This window comes from Aulonocara sp. 'chitande type north' Nkhata Bay, linkage group LG20 (genome assembly GCF_057382095.1).
Source record: "Aulonocara sp. 'chitande type north' Nkhata Bay isolate Kocher_YH1m ecotype deep benthic linkage group LG20, A_spYH_male_GT1.1, whole genome shotgun sequence".
Lineage (NCBI taxonomy): Eukaryota > Metazoa > Chordata > Actinopteri > Cichliformes > Cichlidae > Aulonocara > Aulonocara sp. 'chitande type north' Nkhata Bay.
The window spans coordinates 136,294-161,086 of record NC_141363.1 but is presented as its reverse complement, the minus strand read 5'-3'; the positions used below and the strand labels follow the sequence as shown (position 1 = coordinate 161,086).

The following is a 24,793-nucleotide window of genomic DNA, read 5'->3' as shown; positions in this document are numbered from 1 at the left end:
TGTGCTTAGGACAATATCTATTGCTCACAACATTGCCTCTGCCAGTTTACATGAGATTACTGTAGTTAGATGTCGTTTACACCTTAGCTGCAAGCTTTTCTTTGAAGATAAAAAAACAAGCCAAAGAAGGGAAAAAACAGAGAAAAAGGAAAGTAACTTGTTTATTTTGTATTATGCGCTACATGGATTATTAGTATGCAATAAATCCCCCCCCCCGAATCCTCATTTGCATGCTTTCCCAGACTTCATTAGAGAAGGTGGCTGCTTGGACAAGAAGATTGGGTTCTCCTCACGTAACCTTGGAGTGACTATCCATAAATTTTCAGGAATAAATGAGTCATATTAGGGGGAAACACTTGAGATATAATTTTCTGCCTATTACCCAGATAAATAAATGCCAGTGTTATCATTAAGACAGACAGATATTGCTGGTATCCAGGCAAGCACACACACATAGACATAGACACAGACAAACAGGCACACAACAATAACCAATTCCCCAGTCTTCCTCTTATCTGGGTTGAATTAGCATGGACAGTAACACAAATCTCAGCATCCAGTGGGTCATACAGAGAAGCACTTCTGGGTATCTCTGTATGTATAGCAACTTAAGATTTCCTGTTTTATCATAGAACAAAATAAGGGTCTCTAATAGACTGTTATACAAAATAAACACATAGCATTCATTATAAATATTTCATTTTATGGAAATATAGCTTACTTAATCCTCCTTAAATTGTAAGGTTTGTTATTTTTAAAGATGTTTTTTCAGGAAATTCAAGACAGACAGATTTTTTTTCCACTTGATGAGCTTTGTTTAATAAAACTATGAAGCTAAGGCTATACCACATTTTATTCTTAATGACAATATAAGATGTGTTCAGATGTTCCGGAGCGTTTAAGTGCAACAGTGATGGTCAAGAATCAAATTGACTGTGCACTCAATTTTGAGTCTTGTGTGATGCAGATGGAGCTGCGAGTGTGACGAAGTTGGCAGAGCCCCATCAGTGAATGAGATAGGACATGTGGCTCCATGCTGCAGCATGTGCAGATGGACACCTGGCAAACCACAAATAACTCTGCTATGCATAACTCCCACTTAATGGAGGGACGCACTCCAGATGACAAAGGCTACACTCATTCTCTAGGACATTCAAAAGCATAACAAGCACTGGTGTTTTAGCTCTGAAAGCAATACAGAGCATAAACTCATATGCATTTAGAAGGGCTGTGTAATAAAACAACACAAGAGATCAAAGGTCAACGGAGTAATTGATATAAAGCAGGAAAAAGATAAAACCTCTGACTTTCTACCACACTGTGTTTTCACATGCATGTGTGGGGTGGTTGCATGGATATTGTATCCTGGAGGTGAACTAAAAGACTCCTGAGGAGGAAAGAAGAGGAACAGTCTGATTTATTCAAGACACACCATTTGGGTTGCTAGGTTACAGGCCCAGACTGGAACCGCAGTTTCTGTCTATGAGGTAAAGAGAAAAGGAAAAGCGAGAGAGAAAGAGGCAAAAAAAAAAAGAAGCTGATAATTCAAAATTCGCATCTCTCAGTACTGACACCCAAACATGCCAGTGTCAGCTTCAGAAACTTCCTGCCAAACTTCTTGGGATGAGAGCATAACGGAGCATCATTCATCCAACTTGGCTCTAGGATTATGCCAATTATGACTTCTTCAGAGGAAAAGTAATGAATGGACCACGGGGCCGATGCCTGCACAATGAATGTGTAATATACACACAAGCTGTCCGATGCATTCATAAAACACACATGCACACACACAGAGTATTTCAGCTGTTTGTGTGACCATGGTCTCCATTTTCTTCAGCCATATTGTCTTACATCCAGCACCTATTTTTCTTTTTCTTTTCATTAGAAATAAACAAGCGTTACTCTGAAATTCAATGACACATGAATCATACGCATGCATGCACACACATGCAATGTGGCAGAGTGGAACAGGCACTCAGTGCCACTCCAATGCCACAACATTGCTTTTGCACAGCAGCCTGGGGATGCATGAGTAACGCACAAATCTGCCCAACTACAGAATCCGACACACATCCACCCAGACAATAGTCCCTTCTCATTATAAACCCAAGGGCTTCTTGTCTGCATCCCATCACTAAATCTGAATCTCCGGAGACAGATTAAGAGAATAATATATGGAAAGAAGTTGAATGAACAAGCACAACAAAATAACAAATAAAACATATTGGAAAAGACTGAGCAAAAGATCTAGAATGTCATTGTGTGCCATGAGAGGAGAAGAAAGTGTGACTGTATGATTGTTGGCAGATCTGGCTCATGAGGATCAGAGAAAGTACAGAAAGATTAGTACATGTTCATTTCAGCCTTTGCAGTGTGACTGTTATCATTATCACGATATTAATACAAAGGGACTTTAGATACATAAATGGCAAATATATAACTTTTAATCTTACTTATCTCTTCAGACATAACAATATTATGATAACATCATGGTACAATAACATAGATGCAGGCCTATACACAGAAGTAGATCCGAAAAGCTCATTTGGGAACATTGGGAGAACACTACATTACAATACTGTCATCTATGGAAAGTTGGCACAGTTTAACTACTGAATAACTTTCCATCCAAAACGTTATCATTATGTAACAACAACAACAACAATAATAGTAATAATAACAAGAATACACTGTTCTGAATATAAACTACCTTATTCGATTATAAAAATGAACAACATTCAAGAAAATTCTTCCTACTGTGTAACGAAGTGATTTCCTGGCAATACATCCCCACTTTGAAATAAAGAGCTCTTTGCCAAAGAAAAAGGAAGAGTAGAAGGGTCAGGAACTCATGACCACAAATTAAAATACATATTCAAGATCATCACGCATTATTACTGTTCGTGGATTATTAGTGTCATTTTATTTTATTCGGGGTGCATTGCAAGGGCAACAGAAGTAACGGATGCGCGCAGTGTTCAATCTGGACTTCCCACTTTGAGATGTCCATAAATTATTTAGCGCACAGTGATACTCCCAGCACACTTTAAGGAAATAATGTGGAGCCCTGCGTTCGCCAGTGACGTTAATTGTTCAGCGTGTGCGGTGTGAGTTTATGGCGAACATCCACGAGGTTATCGACAGCACTGCAGGACCGCAGCACACTCTCTCTGGACTGTCACATATACGGGCGAGATATCCCGTACAGTCTCGACGTGACTGCGGGCAGGGCGCACACAAGTGAACAGCACAAAGCAGCCCCCACACAGCACCACGTACAGCAAACACACCAAACATACACGGTGGCGCTCCGGCTCGGGCCTGGCTGGGAGATTCCTCCACCTTCCAGGCCTTTTACACTTTCGGCCAGTTCCTCTCTCCCCGTGTTTTCCTGACGCGAGTATCCGGTAGGAGGAGAATCCAGCAGGGCAAAGAAAAGTTAAACATCCGCCAAGCAAGCTCAGAAACTCAAAGGAAAGGGGGGCTGGGGTCATCTTTGACGCTATCCTGACCTTTAAGTTTCTATTTGAACGGCGTAGGGCGCCGAAATGGTTTCACACTTTAGGCTCTATTGCCCAAGGGACTTAAATTTGGATTGGACTTTGGTGCCCGTGTCGCCATTTATCGGCTTTATCTGCTACTGCGATTCAGTTTTCTGCAGTGATCTGTCTACAGCACTTCCACACAGACGCGCAATCTGACCCCGGTCACGCCAACTTATAAACGGCATCTTTGTTTAACGACTCGAAAAATAAGCCTACCTGGAACGTCAGGTGATCGGACACCCGTGGTTGGGTATCGATGCTGGTTATTATAACACAGCCAGAACGACGACACGACCGAATATAAACAAACAAACGGGAACCGCTGCCACTGACCTGCTAGTGTTTCTGCTGCAGGAGACTATTGTTCCACTTCTGTATGGTAATCCAGGCAGCACGTTGGGATGAAGCCACTGCGACAAGTTCCTCCAACTACTTTGCTGCAAAAAAAAATACACCAGATCGCCTCCAATCCTTCAAATAATTTGCATCGGAGCGCCGTACGGTGTGTCGCAGTGTCCGGTCGCTTGGATGACTACATAGCTGGTCCGCTGTATTTCATTTTTCGCGTTAACTTTCGCTCACAAACTGCACCGTCCCGTCCGGTGATGATCAGCCATGTCGCTGCTGCTGCTGCTGCTGTGTAGATCCCAAGTGGAAGCAGTGGCGTGATCCCGGAAAACAACGCAAGGGATGTGCGTGTGTGAGATACACTGTGAACGTGTGCGTATCGGAGCCTTTCAACATCCACCCCCAAAACCACCAACTCTTAACAGTGTCTTTCTCAGGAAAAAGGGGGAGGTCAGATAGATTAATTCGGGGTAGCACCGTCACCGGGGAAATTAGCTTTCATTATCCAAACCCCATTCCCATCTAAATATGCACCTCAGAGAAAATTCCTAGTGAATAATGCATAGATATTATGGAAATTCAGCAGAATGATCCACCCCTGCATAGTTGGCATCCACATCAAGGAATTACTGCCAAGTTTCGCTTGCCAGCATCAAACAAACACTCCCGAAGATCCATAATCGCGAAGGCTAAATTAAGACTGATTTTATTCGGCAGGGATTTTTTATTTTTTGGTTTTTTGGTTTGTTTGTTATTTGTGCTGGTGTGGATGAGTTTAATTACACTCCTTAAAAGCCCCGTTACATGCAGTAATGACCTTATTAACATTATCAGCTTTGTTCTCCTTGTAACGTGGCTACTTTAGAACATACTTGAACAGCTTCGCATGTTTTTGAAGACAATCATTAAAAAAACAATACGTTATTACAGGTGATCCCTTTGTTTTTAGAGGGGATCACCTGGATTCCCCACCAATTGCGTGGGAAATCATAGATGACACAGCAAACAGTTGATGGGGATAACTCTGCCTGCTGAACTTCATCGCCACCACGTGGCTAAAGCAAGAAGCAGAAGCCTGCATTCACGTATAAGACAAATTCTGCAGGGACTGTTTAAAGTAGTCCCTGTACACTTAGCACGCATAGAAGGAGAAAAACATTGTGTCTGGCTTCTAAAACTGCACCAGAACATTGCCTAAACTCTGCGCAACTTATTGCAACAAGATAAGCAACTACAGTAAGCATATATTTTGAAATAAAATTAAATAATAAACACATTTGAGTATGAATGTAGGAAGCATTAAAAAAACGAAAGTACACAAATCATAATAACGATCAAGTAAAATAATTCCAGATATGCCATAGAAATTTTTTCTTATTAACATCAACAAAGACACATGAAATGCTCCCTGTACATTTCCAAACCATACACACTCTATCCATTAAATTCATCTGCCATAAGAAAATGCCACAAACAATAGAGCAGACGTAAATGGCAGTTACATATTTTACACTTTATAATAAATATGTTCTCACATAACAACCATCTTCCTTTTATTTTCCAGCTGCTCCCTTTAGGGGTCCCCAAAACATATCATCTGCCTCCTTCTCACTCTATCACTAGCATCCTAGTCTGTCACACCTCTGCATGCCCTCTTTCACTGCATCCACAAAGGTCTTCCTCTTCCTCCTGCCTGGCAGCTCCATCTTCAACATTCTTTGCCCAACAAATCCACTCTCCCTCCTCTAGACATATCCAAACCATCTCAGGCTCACCACTCTTAAATAAACTTAACAAATTTTACAGCATAATACAATAAATGTCTGCATTGCTTATCAAATTACAAAACACTCTTGAGCAGACAGAAGAGTACAATCTCATTAGCCCCACATCATCATATGATGATTTTTTTTTTATTAAACAGAAATGATAGCTATACATTTGAAAAACTGTACAGGGAGTGCAGAATTATTAGGCAAGTTGTATTTTTGAGGAATAATGTTATTATTGAACAACAACCATGTTCTCAATGAACCCAAAAAACTCATTAATATCAAAGCTGAATGTTTTTGGAAGTAGTTTTTAGTTTGTTTTTAGTTTTAGCTATTTTAGGGGGGTATCTGTGTGTGCAGGTGACTATTACTGTGCATAATTATTAGGCAACTTAACAAAAAACAAATATATACCCATTTCAATTATTTGGTTTTACCAGTGAAACCAATATAACATCTCCACATTCACAAATATACATTTCTGACATTCAAAAACAAAACAAAAACAAATCAGCGACTGTTACGTTCCCCCCGAAGGGGTCTAGGCATGTGAGAGAGGGGACCAGTAACAAATGAGTCCGGAATCAGAATGAAAAAGGAAAACAAACAGTTGTTCTGCATCAATAAAACTTTATTACAAAATGGTACAGGTTAACATTAACTTAAAGGGCCGGCAACGCCGTCTTACCAATAACGCCAAAGAAACAAAGAAAACGCTCGCAGCCACGAAAGGCAGGAGGACTACCAAACAAACAATAAAAAAGGAGGCACTTCCCACACTTCCTACCCTACTCCCCACCACGGGGAGACACTCTCAGGGCCCACAAGCCCGTCTGCTCACTGGTCAGAAAGAGGCTGTCTGTCCAAAATCTAGCACAGAACCGCGTAGCGCCACCGAGGAAAAAGCCACCCTGCTCACAGCTCATCCCCAGTTTAAATAGCCTCAGAGGATGATTGCTGACTGGAGTCAGGTGGCAAACGAGGCTAATCAGCAGCAGCTGTGTCCTGGGGAGAGAGAAGAGCAAGAGAGAGACGGGGGGTGGAGCAAAAGAGGAGGAGGCGGAGAAAAACACCACGCCCACACAAGGGCAGTATCAGGAGGCCCAGCTAGGGCCGTAACACCCCCTCCCATAAATACAAACCAGTGGTTTGTCATAGAACGTCCTACCCAGCTTTTAAACATATCACCTACCATCCACCATAATAACGGTTAGGCATACCCTGCCGAATCTGCCAAGACCTTTTTGATGGGTTGAAAACACTGCACGGGGTTGGCTCAAGTCCCTCAACATAGTGTCCCAAATGACAGCCAAATGTTTTTTGAGCCATCACATATGGAGAACCCATCAGGCAGCTAGAAGGCCTTACAGCAACACTTCTCTGACGCTTCTTCGCTAGGTCATGGCAAAAGGCATGCTGGTTAGCCAGAGGTGCAGATTGAAATGGTTGTGTCACACACAATCTATCACACTGTAGGTCATCTGGACCCGAGAGACCGTCATCAGGTGGCAGATTACAATTAGTTGATCTCTGACAGTGACCAAATGACACCACTGAGCAATTATGCTCCAACTGTTGCCTAGGACTGGCAACTTTGTCGGTTTGTGAACCACAGTTCACTCTTTTGAAAGCAGATCGATTTTGCTTTGAGTTTGCTTTCAAACAGTGAGCAACCAGGTGGCCAGGTTTGTGGCAGAAGAAACAGAGCTTTGTTTTGGCTCTTGAAACCACGCCTGTATCGGCTTTGTTAGCTGGCACACTCCTAACTCTCAGGACTGACTGTTTCTGTTTGTAGGCTCCACAATTTGCTATTAAATGGCCAGACTTTAAACAAAAAAAACACTTTCGTTTCACACTGGAATGGGACACAAGTACCTCACCCTTTCGGTACTGTGTAGCTGGCACATCACTAACCTTCACTGGGGCATCGCACCGGTCATACCTACTGACACTGGTTTTATGGACGAGCGCGAACTCATCAGCCAGCGTCGCAGCCTGCTGTAGCGAGGAAACCTTCTGTTCATTAATATATACCGCGATGCGCTCAGCAATGCAGTTCTTAAATTCCTCTATGAGCATTAGTTCCCGGATCGAAGCCAGGTCAGTGGCTTTGCAGGCCGCACACCACCGATCGAAAAGAACACCTTTTTCCCTGGCGAAATCAAGATAGGACTGACCCTGACCTCTTCTCAACCCCCGGAAACGCTGCCTATAGGCTTCTGGGACCAGCTCATAGGCCAGCAGGATAGCCCTTTTCAGCTTGTCATAGTCCAAGCTGTCCTCAGCTGACAACGAGGAACAAACTTCTTGAGCCTTACCCGCCAGCTTACATTGGAGCAAAATGGCCCATGAATCCCGTGGCCAGTGCAAGGCCGTGGCTATTCGTTCAAACGACTCGAAGTAGCTGTCGACCTCAGTGTCACGGAACATCGGAACCAGACGACTGTTTTTCCCTACGTCAAACGGGGTGTCCGCCTGACGAATGGAGGCGGTCGGAGGAAGGGAAACCTGCCGGAGTTCCAGCTGTCGCAACCTCACAGCTGTCTCTGCCTCCACCTTCCTCAATTCGGCCTCTCTGGCTCTAGCAAGCTCTGCGTCTAAACGCCTAAGCTCCAGCTCTTTCTTTAGCTGGAACTCCCTCTCACGGTCCTCCTTCTCTAACTGGAGACGAGCCAGGCGTACACGGAGCTTAGCATCCTGCTTCGAGCCTTCACTTGATTCAATGGAGAGGGGTTCGAAGCGAGGCAATGTCATGGGTTTGTCCACAGGCAGCCCCTGACCAACAGGTGTCGACACCAATGGACCTACAGCTTGAGCTGACGCCTGCGGAACAGGCTGAGACGCTGCACCATGCTCAAGTGGACTGGCAGATACTGGCAAGGCCACTATCCCTTTCTCCACCAAGCCAGCCACAAGAGCAGCTTTCAGCTCAGCCTTACGCAGAGCTGTGGAAACAGAAATGCTATAACCTGATGCCACCTCATGCAAATCCCTCTTCCTACAGGCGTCCAGTTGGACAAGCGAGGGGTTTTTATTAAACACGGCAATATCAAAGGTAGCCATCAACTCTAAAAACAAAAAACTACCTGAGGCTAACAATAACAACAAAGAAGCACCACCTCCAATACACAAATGAGAAAACAGGCGGGAAAAAGTGTGGCCAGAGGTTAACCAATAAATAAAAGTACCGCCGACCCTCTCCCCAGACCTGCCTACTAAAATCTTAGCCTAGTTAGCTTCTGGAGTGTACCAGGCTCGAGGCAACTTTAAAGGCTAAGCATCAAGTGCACAAAGCACCGACAAGCCTACCCCCGACAGGGAACTAATCCCCACCCGGGATTACTCCGAAAATAATAAAAGGAAAAATAAAAAATGAGTGCCTGAAGGAGGAGCTTACGCTCAGCTAGACACTCCCCTTTGCTAACTGGAGAGAGAGCGCAGCAGATACCATACAACTAAACAAGCCACCGGCAAACAACTCACTAAAACTCAATTGTTGTTCCTTCCATTCATATCCCGGACCTCTCGCACCCAAAGCGAGAATCATACGCCTGGACGAGCCCCCACATTGTTACATTCCCCCCGAAGGGGTCTAGGCATGTGAGAGAGGGGACCAGTAACAAATGAGTCCGGAATCAGAATGAAAAAGGAAAACAAACAGAGTTGTTCTGCATCAATAAAACTTTATTACAAAATGGTACAGGTTAACATTAACTTAAAGGGCCGGCAACGCCGTCTTACCAATAACGCCAAAGAAACAAAGAAAACGCTCGCAGCCACGAAAGGCAGGAGGACTACCAAACAAACACAATAAAAAAGGAGGCACTTCCCACACTTCCTACCCTACTCCCCACCACGGGGAGACACTCTCAGGGCCCACAAGCCCGTCTGCTCACTGGTCAGAAAGAGGCTGTCTGTCCAAAATCTAGCACAGAACCGCGTAGCACCACAGAGGAAAAAGCCACCCTGCTCACAGCTCATCCCCAGTTTAAATAGCCTCAGAGGATGATTGCTGACTGGAGTCAGGTGGCAAACGAGGCTAATCAGCAGCAGCTGTGTCCTGGGGAGAGAGAAGAGCAAGAGAGAGACGGGGGGTGGAGCAAAAGAGGAGGAGGCGGAGAAAAACACCACGCCCACACAAGGGCAGTATCAGGAGGCCCAGCTAGGGCCGTAACAGCGACCAATATAGCCACCTTTCTTTGCAAGGACACTCAAAAGCCTGCCATCCATGGATCCTGTCAGTGTTTTGATCTGTTCACCATCAACATTGCGTGCAGCAGCAACCACAGCCTCCCAGACACTGTTCAGAGAGGTGTACTGTTTTCCCTCCTTGTAAATCTCACCTCCACCTTGCTGGCGTCGGACTGGAGCTCTCTGCCCTTTACCAATCCAGCCACGGGCCCATCCATCTGGCCCATCAAGACTCACTCTCATTTGATCAGTCCATAAAACCTTAGAAAAACCAGTCTTGAGATATTTCTTGGCCCAGTCTTGACGTTTCAGCTTGTGTGTCTTGTTCAGTGGTGGTCGTCTTTCAGCCTTTCTTACCTTGGCCATGTCTCTGAGTATTGCACACCTTGTGCTTTTGGGCACTCCAGTGATGTTGCAGCTCTGAAATATGGCCAAACTGGTGGCAAGTGGCATCTTGGCAGCTGCACGCTTGACTTTTCTCAGTTCATGGGCAGTTATTTTGCGCCTTGGTTTTTCCACACGCTTCTTGCGACCCTGTTGACTATTTTGAATGAAACGCTTGATTGTTCGATGATCACGCTTCAGGAGCTTTGCAATTTTGAGACTGCTGCATCCCTCTGACATTATAGACATTATAGAATAGACGAGTAATACTCAAAAATCGATGGAATCAAATCTATGAATTTCATATAATGAAAAATGTTAGAAGCAAAATGGGAGGAATGATTATTAAAATACTGTTTGGGGAAAAAGTTATAAAACTTTTTAAGCAGTTTTTGACTTTGAATAATGCATCTGGTTATTAATATAATTGTAGTTATGTTCCAGTAATAATTTAAATTAAAGCAAAGTTAGATAATGCTTTTTTTATTTTTTATTTTTATTTTTTATTCCTATTTATTCTATTTATCCCCTTTGTATATTTTATTTATATTTGTCTCTGTATTTATATATGTGTGTGTGTGTGTGTGTGTGTGTGTGTGTGTGTGTGTGTGTGTGTGTGTATATATATATATAACAGTTCTGTAACTGTAACTTTGGTCGTTGCTGTGCTTTTTTTGGAAGTTGAATTTCCCAGAGGAACCCACCCGAGGGATTAATAAAGTTCTATCTTATCTTATCTCTTATCTTAAAATAACTGTCCAACAAATGTGGTTGTTGTTTAGCAAGACACTTTACCAGGAGTTTGACACAAATAACCTGAAGAGTAAATTTTAGCTTACTTCAGATACACTTTAGAGGGAACACTTTGTTTTCTCCCAGAATGCTGATTTGACTACTACATATTAACATTTTACAGCTTTTAGGGTAATAAAACGTAAACGGGGCAGTATTAAACTTAACAAAATTACTGCAGTCACTCTTTAACCTCCTAGGACCTGCGGTCCACATATGTGGACATCACATTTTGGGTTATTTAGACCAAAATACTCAATTTTGCTCTACATGGGCCTGATATCCACTTACGAGGACATTATACTGCTACTGTTTTATCAAAATTTTAAATGAATATTGTCATTTGTGGCTCTCATTTTTCTTAAAAACAAAAATAAGGTAAAAAAAAAAAAATCTGGTAATTCTTTGTTTTTACATTCATCGGGCCCCAATATGCCCAAATATCAAAGAGAAATTAAAAATGCATGTCGTGGATAAGTTCGGGTCTTAGGAGGCTAAGAGTTGTTGCACCAGGCAGTTCCTCTCTAAACCTCTCAGACGGTCAACTGCGTGGAGCCTGAAGAAGTAAAATCACGGGCACCAAAGTAGTTCAGCAAAGCTTAGAGAAAAGTCGAAAATCATTTAAAACGAATAATTAAATACAAGCTCTTTTTGTTCGGCTGTGCGCCATTAGAGGCCGCTATGGATTTACCAAGACTTCCGAAACGACGACCTGCTCCATCGTGACTCTTTGGCTTGTCCGTCCTGTTGTTAGGCAGGTTGTCAGGGGCAGCGCATCTGTTAGCTAAAGGGGGATTAGGTTTACGTCAGTTAATGATGAATTATATATTAAACAAAGTACACGGCTGTGGGCATACCTGCTTTTTTGCGCGAAGCTGTCTGACTTCTTTGACTGAAAGCGGCAGAGACGACAAGGTTTATTTTTCTCGAAACGGTCAGAGGTTTTCCGCCGAGTTTGCTACATAGGTAGCTAGCTAGTTGAGGTTTACTAACGTCGAGCCATCTGACAAACCAAACCTTTTGACTTTTGCTATAACTTTACCCAATAGTTATCCATATTTATATCCAGCTTTCAGTTGGTGCAATAATAATTATAATAACAACATGGAAGCCGCTCAGGAATATCTAAAAGAGCAGAACGAATTTGACGACAATGACGAACCTTCATCTTTACCTTTCAATTCCCCGTTTCGCTCCACTCGTCTACACATCCAGAGGAGTAATGTCTGCTCTCGGGCTTATTTCGTCGTGGTCATGGTCTTCTTTCATGTTTACATCCTAAATGTTATCGCCCTGCTGCTCTACGTGCACTACAACAACGGGCCTGGGGATCTTGTGAGTGGAGACGGAGGGTCCTCAGCTGCTGACAGCGATAATGGGAAGAGTCTACCCCATCCTGCCCCGTCCTCCAGAGAGCTGCATGTGGAGGATTACAGTCAAAGCTTCAGTCTCCCTCGCATTGAGGGAATACGGGTAAGAAACGGGGACTGTATCGGTATGATAGTTTGACATTTCGACTCAAAGGTTATTGCTCCCATATACATTACTTCCTGTAAAGTTAAGTCAGCATTTCTTTCTAGTTAAAACAGTTTCAACTACATTTGACCAACCTGAAGTATTTAAACATGTAAAGTAATTGGTGTGACATGGAAGTGCTATAGCAAAAACCATTGTATGTGTTAGCCATTGTATACTTGGCCAATAAAGCTGATTCTGATTATGTGTTTTGTGCGTCTGCAGGTTGGACATGTTCAGAGGGTGTCTCTTGTCCCAGACAAAACACATGAAATGAAGACGCTTAGTCTGAAACCATTGCTGTTTGGTAAGGCTTGCAAATAAAGACCAGGTATAAAGAAACTTAAAAAAAACTCTGTAAATTTTCTATTTAACATCTTTTATTTCTTTGAACTACTCTGCCTGACTGGCACGGTGCTGATATTGATTGAGCACTGTAGTTGTGACCATCTTACTGTCTGGTAACTTTTCCTCAACCAATAGTTTGGATATGATTTGGAAAAAAGCCCAACAAAACAACAAATGAAACAAGAAAAGGTTTATTTACAGGCTTATGATTAAACATTATCCCCTAACCACAGCTGTTTAGTGCTTGTTTCAGTTCGACTTTTTCTGCCTAAACATATAATCCTAGTTTCTGCATCGATATTGTTTCCACTTGCGTGCAGCTGCCGTCAGGTTCTTGTCTTGTTTCTGCCAGGTGAAAGCTTTGTTGACCACCAGGCGCTCCCCGTGCACTGTTCCTGTCACAAGAAAGGTGCCGCCTCGTGGGTGTTGGCGTGTCATGTTCCTCACGCAGGTGGCATCTCTTTCCAGCCACAGCTCGATGCGCGAGCGCAGCTGACCACCTAGCAAGGGTCCCTGCTTCAGGACGTCCAGTTTACTAGCCAGTGAGAACAGAGATAGACTGACTGGGCTGTATTTGAGCCTTGTCAGTCGTAGTTTCACGACTGGGAAGATGGCAGATAAGCACAAGTCCTTAGTCACATTTACTATTTATCAAACCTTACATGTGTGTGATAATTATAAAATCAAAAAATATTTATTGAAACTCACCAAAATCACTCCTACAAAAAGTCTCAAGTAAATCATTTGATGAGGAGGCCTCTTCCAGCTCACAGTCCCGACAGCTCGCCTGTGGTGCTGAAATAGTTAAACCACTAATTGAATCACTTGTTGAGTAAAGTCAGCGTCAGCAGGTGTGTCTGCGTAGCCAGTTTCTCACCTCTACGCCCTGCTGTGTCAGCGGTGGTGTTAGTGATGGACGAGATACACATGAGATGGTCCGCGGGATACTGGTCGCACCGCAGAATTTCGGGCCATGGGTAGCCATAGCAACTCATGATCGGTGCACAGCTGTCCTGTACGGATTCACACAAGCTTCTGCAGGGTGAGATAAATCTGATGAAGAAGAGATGGAGAGGGAAGATGGGCAGCAATTAGTAGATGATGGGTTGAAATCAATACCACAGTGCTGGACAACACAACACTTGATTAAAAGAGATTTGGTCCTTGTTTTTTTGTTCCTCACACCTAGACTGCACACAGACTGCTAATGTGATAAAGAGGAGATTTAGGGTTTTTCTGGTGGCCTGGATTCTCTGTGAAATCAGGGCTTTCCCGCTGAGACTGCTGCACAGTTTGCATAGTTGTCAAAAGCGTTATCCCTTGATGACTGTGCTCCTAAACAACATTTTCATTAACCTAGCATTTTGGAATTTTTTTTCTGTTAATAAGTCTGTAGCTACTTGTGGTTATCTTGTGCTTTCAGCAATTATGACTCCTCCAGTATTACACTATCCACTCCATTTCTAAACAAAAACATGGGATATAACGGTTCCTATAAAAAGTCAGATTAATATGAAAAAAATTCTAGTACAAAAGATACATAACAACTTACCTGTCAAGACAGATGGGAGCAAAGAGAGAGCAGAGGAAGATGCGGGCATCAGGGTGGCACTCTCTGGCAAGGAGTGGCAACCAGCTGGCGCTCTGCTGCACAGCCTCAGCAGGAGTCTCGTGGCCCAGCAGGTTGGGCATCCTCATGGTGTTATAGCCAATATTTTGGCACAGGGCCATGCCTGATGGGATAGAGACACAGCGAGAGGAGCTGCTGGGTTCCCATAGTTCGTCTTCGCTGATAGAAAGTGTGGACTTGAAGTTACTAATACCAGGCTCTCCTAGAACTTCGCTATCCCCTCCTGGAAAAACTCTTGGTTTAGAAACACTGGTATCTCCAAATCCAGTTTCACTGTTGTCCACAATACTTGCCCTGTGTCCCTTGTTCTTTACCCCAGATCCAACCTTACCCTCTGTCCTCACTTGTTCCTCCATCCCTGTACTTACTCTCCCGGGACTCACCGCTAACAGATTAATAGGCCCAGCAAGCAGAAGGATGAATAGCAGGGAGGATGAATGGGAGGACATTCTGGATATTTAATGAGGACAGAGCTCTTCTGCTCAGAAGGCAAAAAGTAGAAGAAATCCTCAAGTGTCTCTTTTGAGTAATCGATGATCGCTGTGTGAAAGTGATGGAGAGGATGGCCAAATAGGTGTATTTATAGTGGGTGGTGAGCAGATCTGCACAGGAAGGGGGTAAGGGGTGGTGTAGAGAATTAGGAAAAGGAGAAGAGTGCATATTAAAAGAGAAACATGGATGCACTTACATGGATCAGCAGATATAAATGTGTATTGTAGAGCCAGGTTAATCATTTGGCATTTGCATACATTAAGGCAGATGCAGACCCTGATAGTAGTGAAACTCGTCACTTCTTTCCAACCCACATTTTCGGTCAACCCACACTTAACTACCTTGTTTCCCTCTGTTGTCTTTGTTTATGCATTATTTATGCATCTTTTTTTTAAATTATAAATACTTCTTTCTCATTAGAAACCGATATTGTTCTTAATAGTAAAGAGATTGTTACTGCCCACAGGAGGGGGTAACTTTCCACAAAGAAATGTTCAAGAGAAGTTCATCAGATATTATTCTGAAACGAGAGAACATCTGAGACCCATGTGCAGATAGTAAAGTGCATGCTTTTGCATTTTGTTTAAACATTTGCGCAGGATGCAAATAAAATTGGCGTTGTCCTGCTGTGCAGCCGTGGCCTGATTCCTGTTCAGACAAGCAGGTCACTTCCTTTCCGGGGGAGAAAGAGAGACAGCGGTGGGAGGGAGAAGAGGAAGGCTCAGTCCCCCTTCATTCATATCAGTTGTCACAATTAATGAGGCTTGACTGGACTGGGGGTTAACCAAGGGTGCAGTGTAAAAGGCACGGGTGACAAACAAGGCCCCTACTGTACAAGCGCCAGACCTGCCGGAAGCCTTTTATTAGGATGGAAAATGACTGAAGGCATGGATGAATTATAGGAAATCACGTTTGTAATGTTTGCCTTTATATTGTATCTAATTTAAGAATACTTAGTTTTTTGTCGGTGTAACATATTTTGGGGGAAAACACAGGTAGACTTGCTGAAAGAAATATTTAGGAGCCAAAGAGGAGAAGTAGGAACCTCCTTTTGTTGTTGAAAAACATCCATTTTAAATACTGTAAGGCAGTTTGTTGTTAAAGTTGGCATCACCCTAATGTAGAATGAACTCACACATCATTAGAGACATAAGATTCAAAGAGTCAAAATAAAAGGTGTAAAATAATATAAAAAATGAACTTAAAAAAGAGGAATATGTATGATTTATTCTAATTGTCTATATGGAAGTGAGGACTGGGGAGAAGCTTACATTATTCTCATTCTGTAAGCTGGGAAATTTTAGATTTCCCATAAAGTTTGTAATGGACAGTCACATGGCTTTGTGTATTAGATAATGTGAAATAAATTGGTATTTCATGCAGTATGGAGTCACATGTGCCAAAGGCTCCAATGGATCATAACATCTGCTACTACTGTCTTTATGTTCCTGTCAGAGATCCCTGGCTTCCTGTCTGAGGAGGAGTGCCGTGTGGTGGTGCAGCTGGCTCAGCTCAAGGGCTTAATGGACAGCCAGGCAACAGCATCCAGCCAGGAACAAGAGGAGTCAAACCAGCCCCTGCTTTCACTCAGCACAGAAGAGGTCTTCAGCCTATTGGACCTGAACCAAGATGGGCTGCTTCAGAAGCAGGAGGTGATGAGAGAGAAACATTATGCATCTGCAGTTGCAGGAGGAAAATTGATTTCCAGAAAAAGTCATTTTCTATGTAATGTAAAATTAGATGAACTGTCAGAACATGTTTTGCTTTCTGCTGAGATCAGAAAAACACTCTGGTCTTTCCTCTAGATTGTGAGTCATTCACATTCTCAAGATGGAACTTGGTTGAGTCCCGACAATCTACGGCAGATACTGACCGGTCTGGAATCCTGCCCAACAGGTCCGTGCTCATGTAGTTCAAACATGCATCTCTTCTGTCCTGAGTGACTCTATTTAGAAAAGCATAATTGGATGAAGATGTAACTAAAATTAATTTGGAAGATACTGTTTATAACCTAATCGATTCCTGTTTATTCCACCATGTTGTACCTTTGTTATTTGAAAAAAAAAATTTTCAATTCTGATTGGGCTTTTCAAAACCTGTGTCCCTAAAATACTTAATGTCAAAACATGCTATTCTTTTTTTTTAGCTAGTCGCAATTGGTCTCCACCTGCTTTCAGCAAACTTGTCACATACTCAGTAAATAAGTGCAGGTCAAATTCAAGTGTGTAAATACTAGGCTAGTCTCCTTCAGTTGTGTGTGAGTGCTTCTGCAGTGGCTGTGTACTGGTAAGAATGGAGTTAACTGCTCACTGGTGGCTGTGATTGCGTGCGAGTCTGTGAGTGGCAAGGCAGGAAGAAGAGTGACACCCTTTTGACCTGATAGCATTGTGCCAGGCGTTCTACACGTCCCAGTCCGGATGTGCCTCGTCCCATCTCATTAAAAACCAATTATTCTCCAACCCCTTTTCTTAATTTTCCCCCGGATACCCTGTATCCCCCCATCTCCCTCCTCCACACTTTTTGGTTTACCAACCCACCCCCCTTCCCTGGCCATCTCTCCTCTGGCACCCTGGAGCTATTGTTGTGGCTGGGACACTGTCTCCCAGGGGAACTGATGGGGACCAGACAATCATTTTTGCTGAGAGTAAAAGCATATTTTTACAGATAGAGGCAAAAGGAATTGAAGAAAAGAAAGAATGGAGGCTGTTATAGTTTACCGTTTCCTCTAGTAGAATTCAAACATAAATCATACTGAAACTGAAATCATGACACTGCTTAACTGAAAGACTGGTTTCTTCTTACTTATGTGTATGTCTGGCAGGGATGCTGACATTGGGGGATTTTAGGCATGTTTATGATGTATCCCAGCATCCAGGACAAGAGAAAAGTGGGAAGCTTCATAGTCAGTTCAAACAAAGGAGCAAGCATACCTGGCTTTTCCAAGGCCCAGGATCTCACCGTGTGCTGCGCACACTCAGGAACAGGTCACTATCCACACACACGCGCGCTTTATTGTGGCGTTATTCATTCACACTCCTGTATCTGAAGTCTTACGATGTGTTATTGTTTTTTAAATTTTTCTTTTACTTTTACACAGAGTAACCAGTCTGACACGTCTGCTCTCTGCATTAGTTGAATTGAGCGAACCACTGCAGGTCATTCGCTATGAACATGGAGACTTTAGTAATTCACACTATGACAGCAGCCCTTCCAACTCAGAGACAACTTGTGCGCATACACGATTGGCAGGAAACACATCTGCTCTCACCGAGGTCCCTTGCCGGTATGCATCTCTTCTGTTGTAATATAATGTAACTTTTTTTTTTTTTAGAAAGTACTTTTAAAATTCACTTTTATTAACTCATTCACTGCCAGCCATTGGCAGTGAATGAGTTAAACCCATTGACTCATTCACTGCAATTGACGGCTATAGACGTCAATGGCAGTGAATGAGTTAACAGGTTGTTGTCAGACACTTTAATTGTATTTGTGTAACAGAACAATGTCCCCTTTCATAGGGAGGAAACCCCTTTTTTTGCCCCATTTTTTGCATCTCCATTTATTGCTTCCTTTCTTATTTTATTCCAGGTATCTTACAGTTTTATTCTACCTCACCTCTGTAGAAGAAGGTGGTGAATCCACCTTTCCTGTGGCAGACAATCGCACCTATGAGGAGCAGGTGAGTGTCCCTTCATATTGTACCTTACTTTTTCCACTGTGTTTAAAACCTACATATGATAATTCAGAGAGATGATGAGCCATGGAAAGAAATCTGACACTTACTAGACTTATTAGACAAAAGCTGTTTACAGTTTTTTTTCTCATGTCCTAGGCACTTGTCCAGGATGGAGTTGATTTAACAGACACCCAGGAGACGTGTAGCAGAGGGAATCTGAGAATTAAACCTACTGCTGGGACAGTTCTCCTGTGGTACAACCATCTCTCTGATGGTAGAGGTAAGAATAGAAGATTTTAGCTATATTTATTGCACACACAAAGCCAGTAAGCAGTCCAGTATGCTAATTTTGTCTGTCTGCTATTTAATAGTTTTATTTCAGTCTTATTGAATTGTGACAAAATAATCTCTGTACATCTGAATGAGTGGCAGGAAAATTCTTTGTAAAGCACAAAAGCTCATTTACTACTGAATCATTTGAAGAACAGGATCACAAATCATTCAGTGTGACATTAGTATTCATGTAACCTCAGAGCTCGCCACATCCATGACACAAATAACTAGGTTTAAAAGCAGGGGTTCAGCAATGAAAACATCTCGATAACTTAACAACATATTGTATGATTAGAAAAAAGTCCTGGTGTCGCGAAATCGATCAATGTAGAGCAGTGTCACAAACCACAGAGGCCCCAGAAAAGTGCAATCAAACGTTGAGTTTATTAACAGCCAGGAGAAAACATCAACATATGTCTTCTGACCAAAATACGTGTTGTGGACACTTATAAAGCAGTGGGGTACACGCCCCCCCATGCCGTCAATGACAGATTAAAATAGGTTCCAGACCTTAGTCACAGTTAATCGTACATCTCTGTACATCTTTAATAGCTATAAACAGACATAGAACTTCTCATTTTGATAACACCTTCCATACAAGGTAATAATCTTAAGCCCTCAGGGTCTCTGAGGCTAATTCTTGACTCTGCTCATCTGTTACCAAGTAGAATAAAATGCAACAGGTTTGCAACAAGAAGCTGGAAACATTTGGGCCTCTGCTCAGGCCTATTCCTAGATTATATGTATTATATGTACTGTAAGCATGCATTGCAGTTATCCTTCTATGTTCTAGTTTCCCTCAGCATGGATCACCTGGACAGTCACGCCAGTGAAGCTTAAAACCCTTAATGAACTGAACATCAACTCAAAATAGGCACAGATAGGCAATGTGTATAAAATACTTCTAACCGTACTTTTAATAAAGGTTAACATAACGGAAGGATCCTCAAATGGACATCTTCAATAAACAACTGTAATGCAGTATCAAGACTGTGAGAAATATTATTAGGTGAACTAATGCTGTAAAGAATGTTATTAATGCAGTTATAATGATGCAGATTATATGGCAGCAATAAAAGAATTTCTGTATCTCCACACTGGTAAAAGGAAAATGTGTCCTCTTTCAATTCTAAGGTTTTCCATATCAGTCCACAATCTTCAGTCAGGTAACTGCAACCTCAGATGAACATGATCACACGACATTTTACACAGTCATTATTTTTTAAAAGCACTAAGCCAAACAGCAGAGTCAGTGTATGAAAAACATATACCCCATGATTAAATGGCTTGTATAACCATCTTTAGAAGCAGTCACTTGAGGTCAGTGTTTTCTGTACGAGTCTGTGACTTCATATGTCTCTATGGAAGATATTTTGGCTCGTGCATCTTTACAGCTTTGCTTCATTTATTTGAGGTTTGCAGTTATCCATTCATGCACAGCCCTCTTGAGTTTCTGCCACAACATCTCAGTCAGGTTGAGGTCTGTTCTTTAACTGGGCCATAGCAGCACCTTTACTTATTTCTTTTTCAACCATTCTGTTGTTGATTTGCTGCGGTGTTGGGATCATTGGCCCTAATTTACTATCAGTGCTTATGAACAAACAGAAAAATCTGTAATTGATCAATAGTTTCGTACCTGAATTTGTTCTTTAGGAACAAATTTAGAAGTCCTTCTGGCCATGTGTATGAACAAATCACATCCTGGCTGCCTTGCCAATTAAAAAAATCTTTGAACTGAATGCTACTACTAAAAATAATGATAAAAATTGTTGCTTTTCAGTTAATATTTACGGTGTTAAAACTACCGTAAGTAATCAGAATACTCAAAATTGTTATGGAATCTGGATTCTTTTTCTTTCTTTTTTATTGCATTGAGTTTCTAACGTGTAGACAGTAGATTAGGCTATATGGACCTTGGCCTCCACCTGTTTTTCTTTTTTCGTGTCGTCTTGTTCATATCACTTTTGATCCCAAAGTTTGTTTGTTTTTGTTTTTTTACTTGAACCACGGTGTCTGTCTCGGGGCAAATCATATTCAGCACTCCTGTTATTTCAGCCTGAGTGTCGCTATTCATCTATTTATTTGAACAATTGTCACTCCTGTGGAAATACTTCAGAAACCTGTTCCTTTTCTGGTTTCCTCCTTGAACTTCAGACACTATTATAGAATGACTTTCTCCTTATTTTTACTCTACAAATGCAGGCTTCTCTCCTGCCATATCATCGTTTCCACTTTCTCTGCGTCACCTGGAGGGAAATGTGTTTCCTTATATAGAAAAATTGGGGCAGGGTAGTATGCAAATCAGTCGTCCTGTCCCCTTGGCAGAAAAACAGCCCCATAGCATGATGTTTCCACCCCCATGCTTCACAGTAGGTATGGTGTTCTTGGGATGCAACTCAGTATTCTTCTTCCTCCAAACACGACGAGTTGAGTTTATACCAAAAAGTTCTACTTTGGTTTCATCTGACCACATGACATTCTCCCAATCCTCTGCTGTATCATCCATGTGCTCTCTGGCAAACTTCAGACGGGCCTGGACATGCACTGGCTTCAGCAGCGGAACACGTCTGGCACTGCGGGATTTGATTCCCTGCCGTTGTAGTGTGTTACTGATGGTGACCTTTGTTACTTTGGTCCCAGCTCTCTGCAGGTCATTCACCAGGTCCCCCCGTGTGGTTCTGGGATCTTTGCTCACCGTTCTCATGATCATTTTGACCCCACGGGATGAGATCGTGCGTGGAGCCCCAGATCGAGGGAGATTATCAGTGGTCTTGTATGTCTTCCATTTTCTGATGATTGCTCCCACAGTTGATTTTTTCACACCAAGCTGCTTGCCTATTGTAGATTCACTCTTCCCAGTCTGGTGCAGGTCTACAATACTTTTCCTGGTGTCCTTCGAAAGCTCTTTGGTCTTGGCCATGGCGGAGTTTGGAGTCTGACTGTTTGAGGCTGTGGACAGGTGTCTTTTATACAGATGATGAGTTCAAACAGGTGCCATTCATACAGGTAACGAGTGGGGGACAGAAAAGCTTCTTACAGAAGACGTTACAGGTCTGTGAGAGCCAGAGATTTTCCTTGTTTGAGGTGACCAAATACTTATTTAGGGGCGACCGTGGCTCAGGGGGTTGGGAAGCGTATCTGTAACCGGAAGGTCGCCGGTTCGATCCCTGGGCTCTCTGTCCTGGTCGTTGTGTCCTTGGGCAAGACAATTTACCCTACCGCCTACTGGTGTTGCCAGAGGGGCCGATGGCGCGATATGGCAGCCTCGCTTCTGTCAGTCTGCCCCAGGGCAGCTGTGGCTACAACCGTAGCTTGTCTCCACCAGTGTGTGAATGTGAGCGTGAATGAATAGTGGCATTGTAAAGCGCTTTGGGTGCCTTGAAAAGCGCTATATAAATCCAATCCATTATTATTATTATTATTATTATTATTATTTTCCACCCTAATTTACGAATAAATTCTTTACAAATCCTACCATGTGGATTCATGGATTTTTTTTTTTCCACATTCTGTCTCTCACAGTTGAAGTGTACCTCTGGTGCAAATTACTGACCTCTGTCATCATTTTAAGTGGGGGAACTTGCACAATCGGTGGCTGACTAAATACTTTTTTGCCCCACTGTATAACATAGAGGATCTCTCTTAAGAAACACTTCCAAACAAGCCACACTTATTCAATCTTTTTCTAATTGTACTGTCATGAACATTAGCATTTTACATGGTAGCTGAGGTCTGTAGAGTCTGAGATGTAGTTCATGGGGATTTTTGCGGTTTTTCTAATTACTGTGGAGTCTGACCTAAGGGTGAAATTGCTTTGATATCCGTTCCAAATGTTTTCCACTTGTAAATAATATTTTTTTAACTGCAGAACGATGGACTTTAAATTGTCTTGGAAATGGCTTCATAAGTCTTCCTGTCATTGCTGATGTCTTTCTTCTTTGGCATTTTGTTAACACACAGCTGAATTCTCCAGACCAGCAAACTGCCAAAACGTCTGCTTTTATAGAGTTTCTCACACTCGCTGATGAATGGTTAATCAACTGAATTTGTTCAGCAGCAATGGGCTGCGGCTGCTACTTATCATCTTAATTCCTATAGAAGTAGTAAGTGCACTGCATCTCATTTTGGCTTAACATTTATTAAAAATAACAAATAAATACTGACACGGTGTAATGTGTCATTCTTCACCTGAAGTTGTATTTACTTCATTTAATGACTTTTTAATGCCTTGATATGTGAAACCTTAGAATTGAAAGGGGGTGTACTTTATTTTTAACCTGATTATATTTAACTTGTGGTAAATGGTCAGCACAGTGCAGCAAACATCAAATCTGTAAATCATTCAGTTGTACGTCTAAATGTTTGTCACACTTGTTGTTGGTATTTTTCAAGACTCCAGTAACTGCTAAAACTTTTTTTTCTTCTTAAATGCTGCTTCTCTCCTGGCTTCCACAGGTTGGATGGGTGAGTTAGATGAGTATTCCCTTCACGGCGACTGTCCGGTCAGACGTGGAGTGAAGTGGGTGGCCAACAGCTGGATAAATGTGAACCCAGATTACCAGCAACAAGCCCGCTACCAGAGAGTAGTTGCTCAAAGGCATCAAGCTAAATCAGGCATGGATTATCAGTCTCTCTCACACAGCGACCTCCACCAGGATCTATAGCTGGCTGTTTTTATTGAGAAAAGTCATTCTAATTTTAAAATTAGGTCAGTTTTGCGTCATTGCAGCCAGTGAGTTCTGACAGATGTTTTTTTTGTTTGTTTATTTTAACATTGCCAGATGTTGTAGTCAGATTAAAAATTGCACAAAACAGCACCACATATCTCTGTCTTGCATGTTTAGTGAATTTTACTAGGGAGCTTAATTTGCAGTTATGGAGGCATATTTATATAGCACAGTTAACAAGTACAAATAAATGTAACAGAGGCAATGCCATTCTTTATGAAAATCAAGCCTTACAAATGTAGAGTAATAGATTATATATGGGGTCCATGTGTGAACAGGAAAAGATGCAGTTATGTTTATTAAGAGAGAAGTCTGCTTACCTCCCTTCCTTTTAGGCTTACTACGCTGCTCCTCCTCTTGCAGGTCTATGTCATTTATTGTTATGGAATTCAAGCCTTTTGTTACAAGCCATATTCATCACAGTATACATAAGTGAATGTGTTACCGAGGGAAATTCCTGTGAACTCTTGTATGTCTATTTTGTTCATCAGTTTTCCTTACAGTGAAAATGAGCTTTCGTCATGATGTGTCATTTAATAAGGTGATTGCAGGAATCTTGTATACTGTATAGAATGATCACTTGTCACACTGGCTGTACAAGGCCAGTCCTTCAGGAGTAATTTAAATTAGATTTTCTAGTATTTCAACTTGTGTGTTTTTATTCTCACAACTCAAAGCTTGTTTAATTGTCTGAGACTATTTATTTCAGTGTTATTTATTGTCACCGTCTGGTGATTTAAGTTAAATGAATGCATATTTATAAAAGTTTGATGTTGCGGTGGATCTGTGTTTTATTGTATTTGATATGTCATTAAATACAGTATACAAAACAGTGGTACAAAAATATTAGTGGTGTTGTGTAACTGCTCACATCATGTTATATAAAGAATCGCCACTAGATGTCGCCAACAACATGTACAGTTATGTCTGTGACTTGAATATGAGGTGTGATATACACGGGGAACTTGTCGGCAATAGTCCCTTTGGATGACCAGCTGATGACGTCAGCGCATATGCGTTACTGACGTTGGGTGATG

General features: G+C 42.2%; 3 protein-coding genes across 5 annotated transcripts in view; 1 reads left to right on the top strand and 2 right to left on the bottom strand.

Annotated features, from left to right (window-relative positions):
- The window catches only part of LOC147304701 (cyclin-dependent kinase 17-like), a 51,791-nt gene extending 39,363 nt beyond the window's left edge, over window positions 1-12,428 (bottom strand). The window contains exons 1-3 of one of the 3 annotated variants that reach the window (XM_086278444.1): window positions 12,210-12,428; window positions 11,893-11,927; window positions 11,727-11,819 (exon numbers count right to left, since the gene is read on the bottom strand). The gene's annotated coding sequence lies outside the window, so the exon portion shown is untranslated. Of the gene's footprint in view, window positions 1-3,881; window positions 4,293-11,726; window positions 11,820-11,892; window positions 11,928-12,209 lie in introns of those variants that run through there. The other 2 variants (XM_086278446.1, XM_086278443.1) reach the window with 2 other exon arrangements.
- Window positions 11,571-24,588, top strand: LOC147304699 (transmembrane prolyl 4-hydroxylase-like). The gene is made up of 9 exons (XM_086278447.1): window positions 11,571-12,508; window positions 12,776-12,857; window positions 16,476-16,672; window positions 16,826-16,916; window positions 17,842-18,004; window positions 18,118-18,303; window positions 18,609-18,699; window positions 18,853-18,976; window positions 23,485-24,588. The coding sequence occupies exons 1-9, from the start codon at window positions 12,140-12,142 to the stop codon at window positions 23,691-23,693; spliced, it is 1,512 nt and encodes a 503-aa protein (XP_086134573.1). The 5' UTR covers window positions 11,571-12,139; the 3' UTR covers window positions 23,694-24,588.
- Window positions 13,084-15,062, bottom strand: LOC147304700 (secreted frizzled-related protein 5). Its single transcript, XM_086278448.1, has 4 exons — window positions 14,451-15,062; window positions 13,776-13,951; window positions 13,607-13,693; window positions 13,084-13,500 (listed from the first exon to the last, which is right to left on the bottom strand). Exons 1-4 carry the CDS (start codon window positions 14,975-14,977, stop codon window positions 13,181-13,183), a joined length of 1,110 nt encoding a protein of 369 aa, XP_086134574.1. The 5' UTR covers window positions 14,978-15,062; the 3' UTR covers window positions 13,084-13,180.
- Window positions 24,589-24,793: the final 205 nt, after the last annotated feature.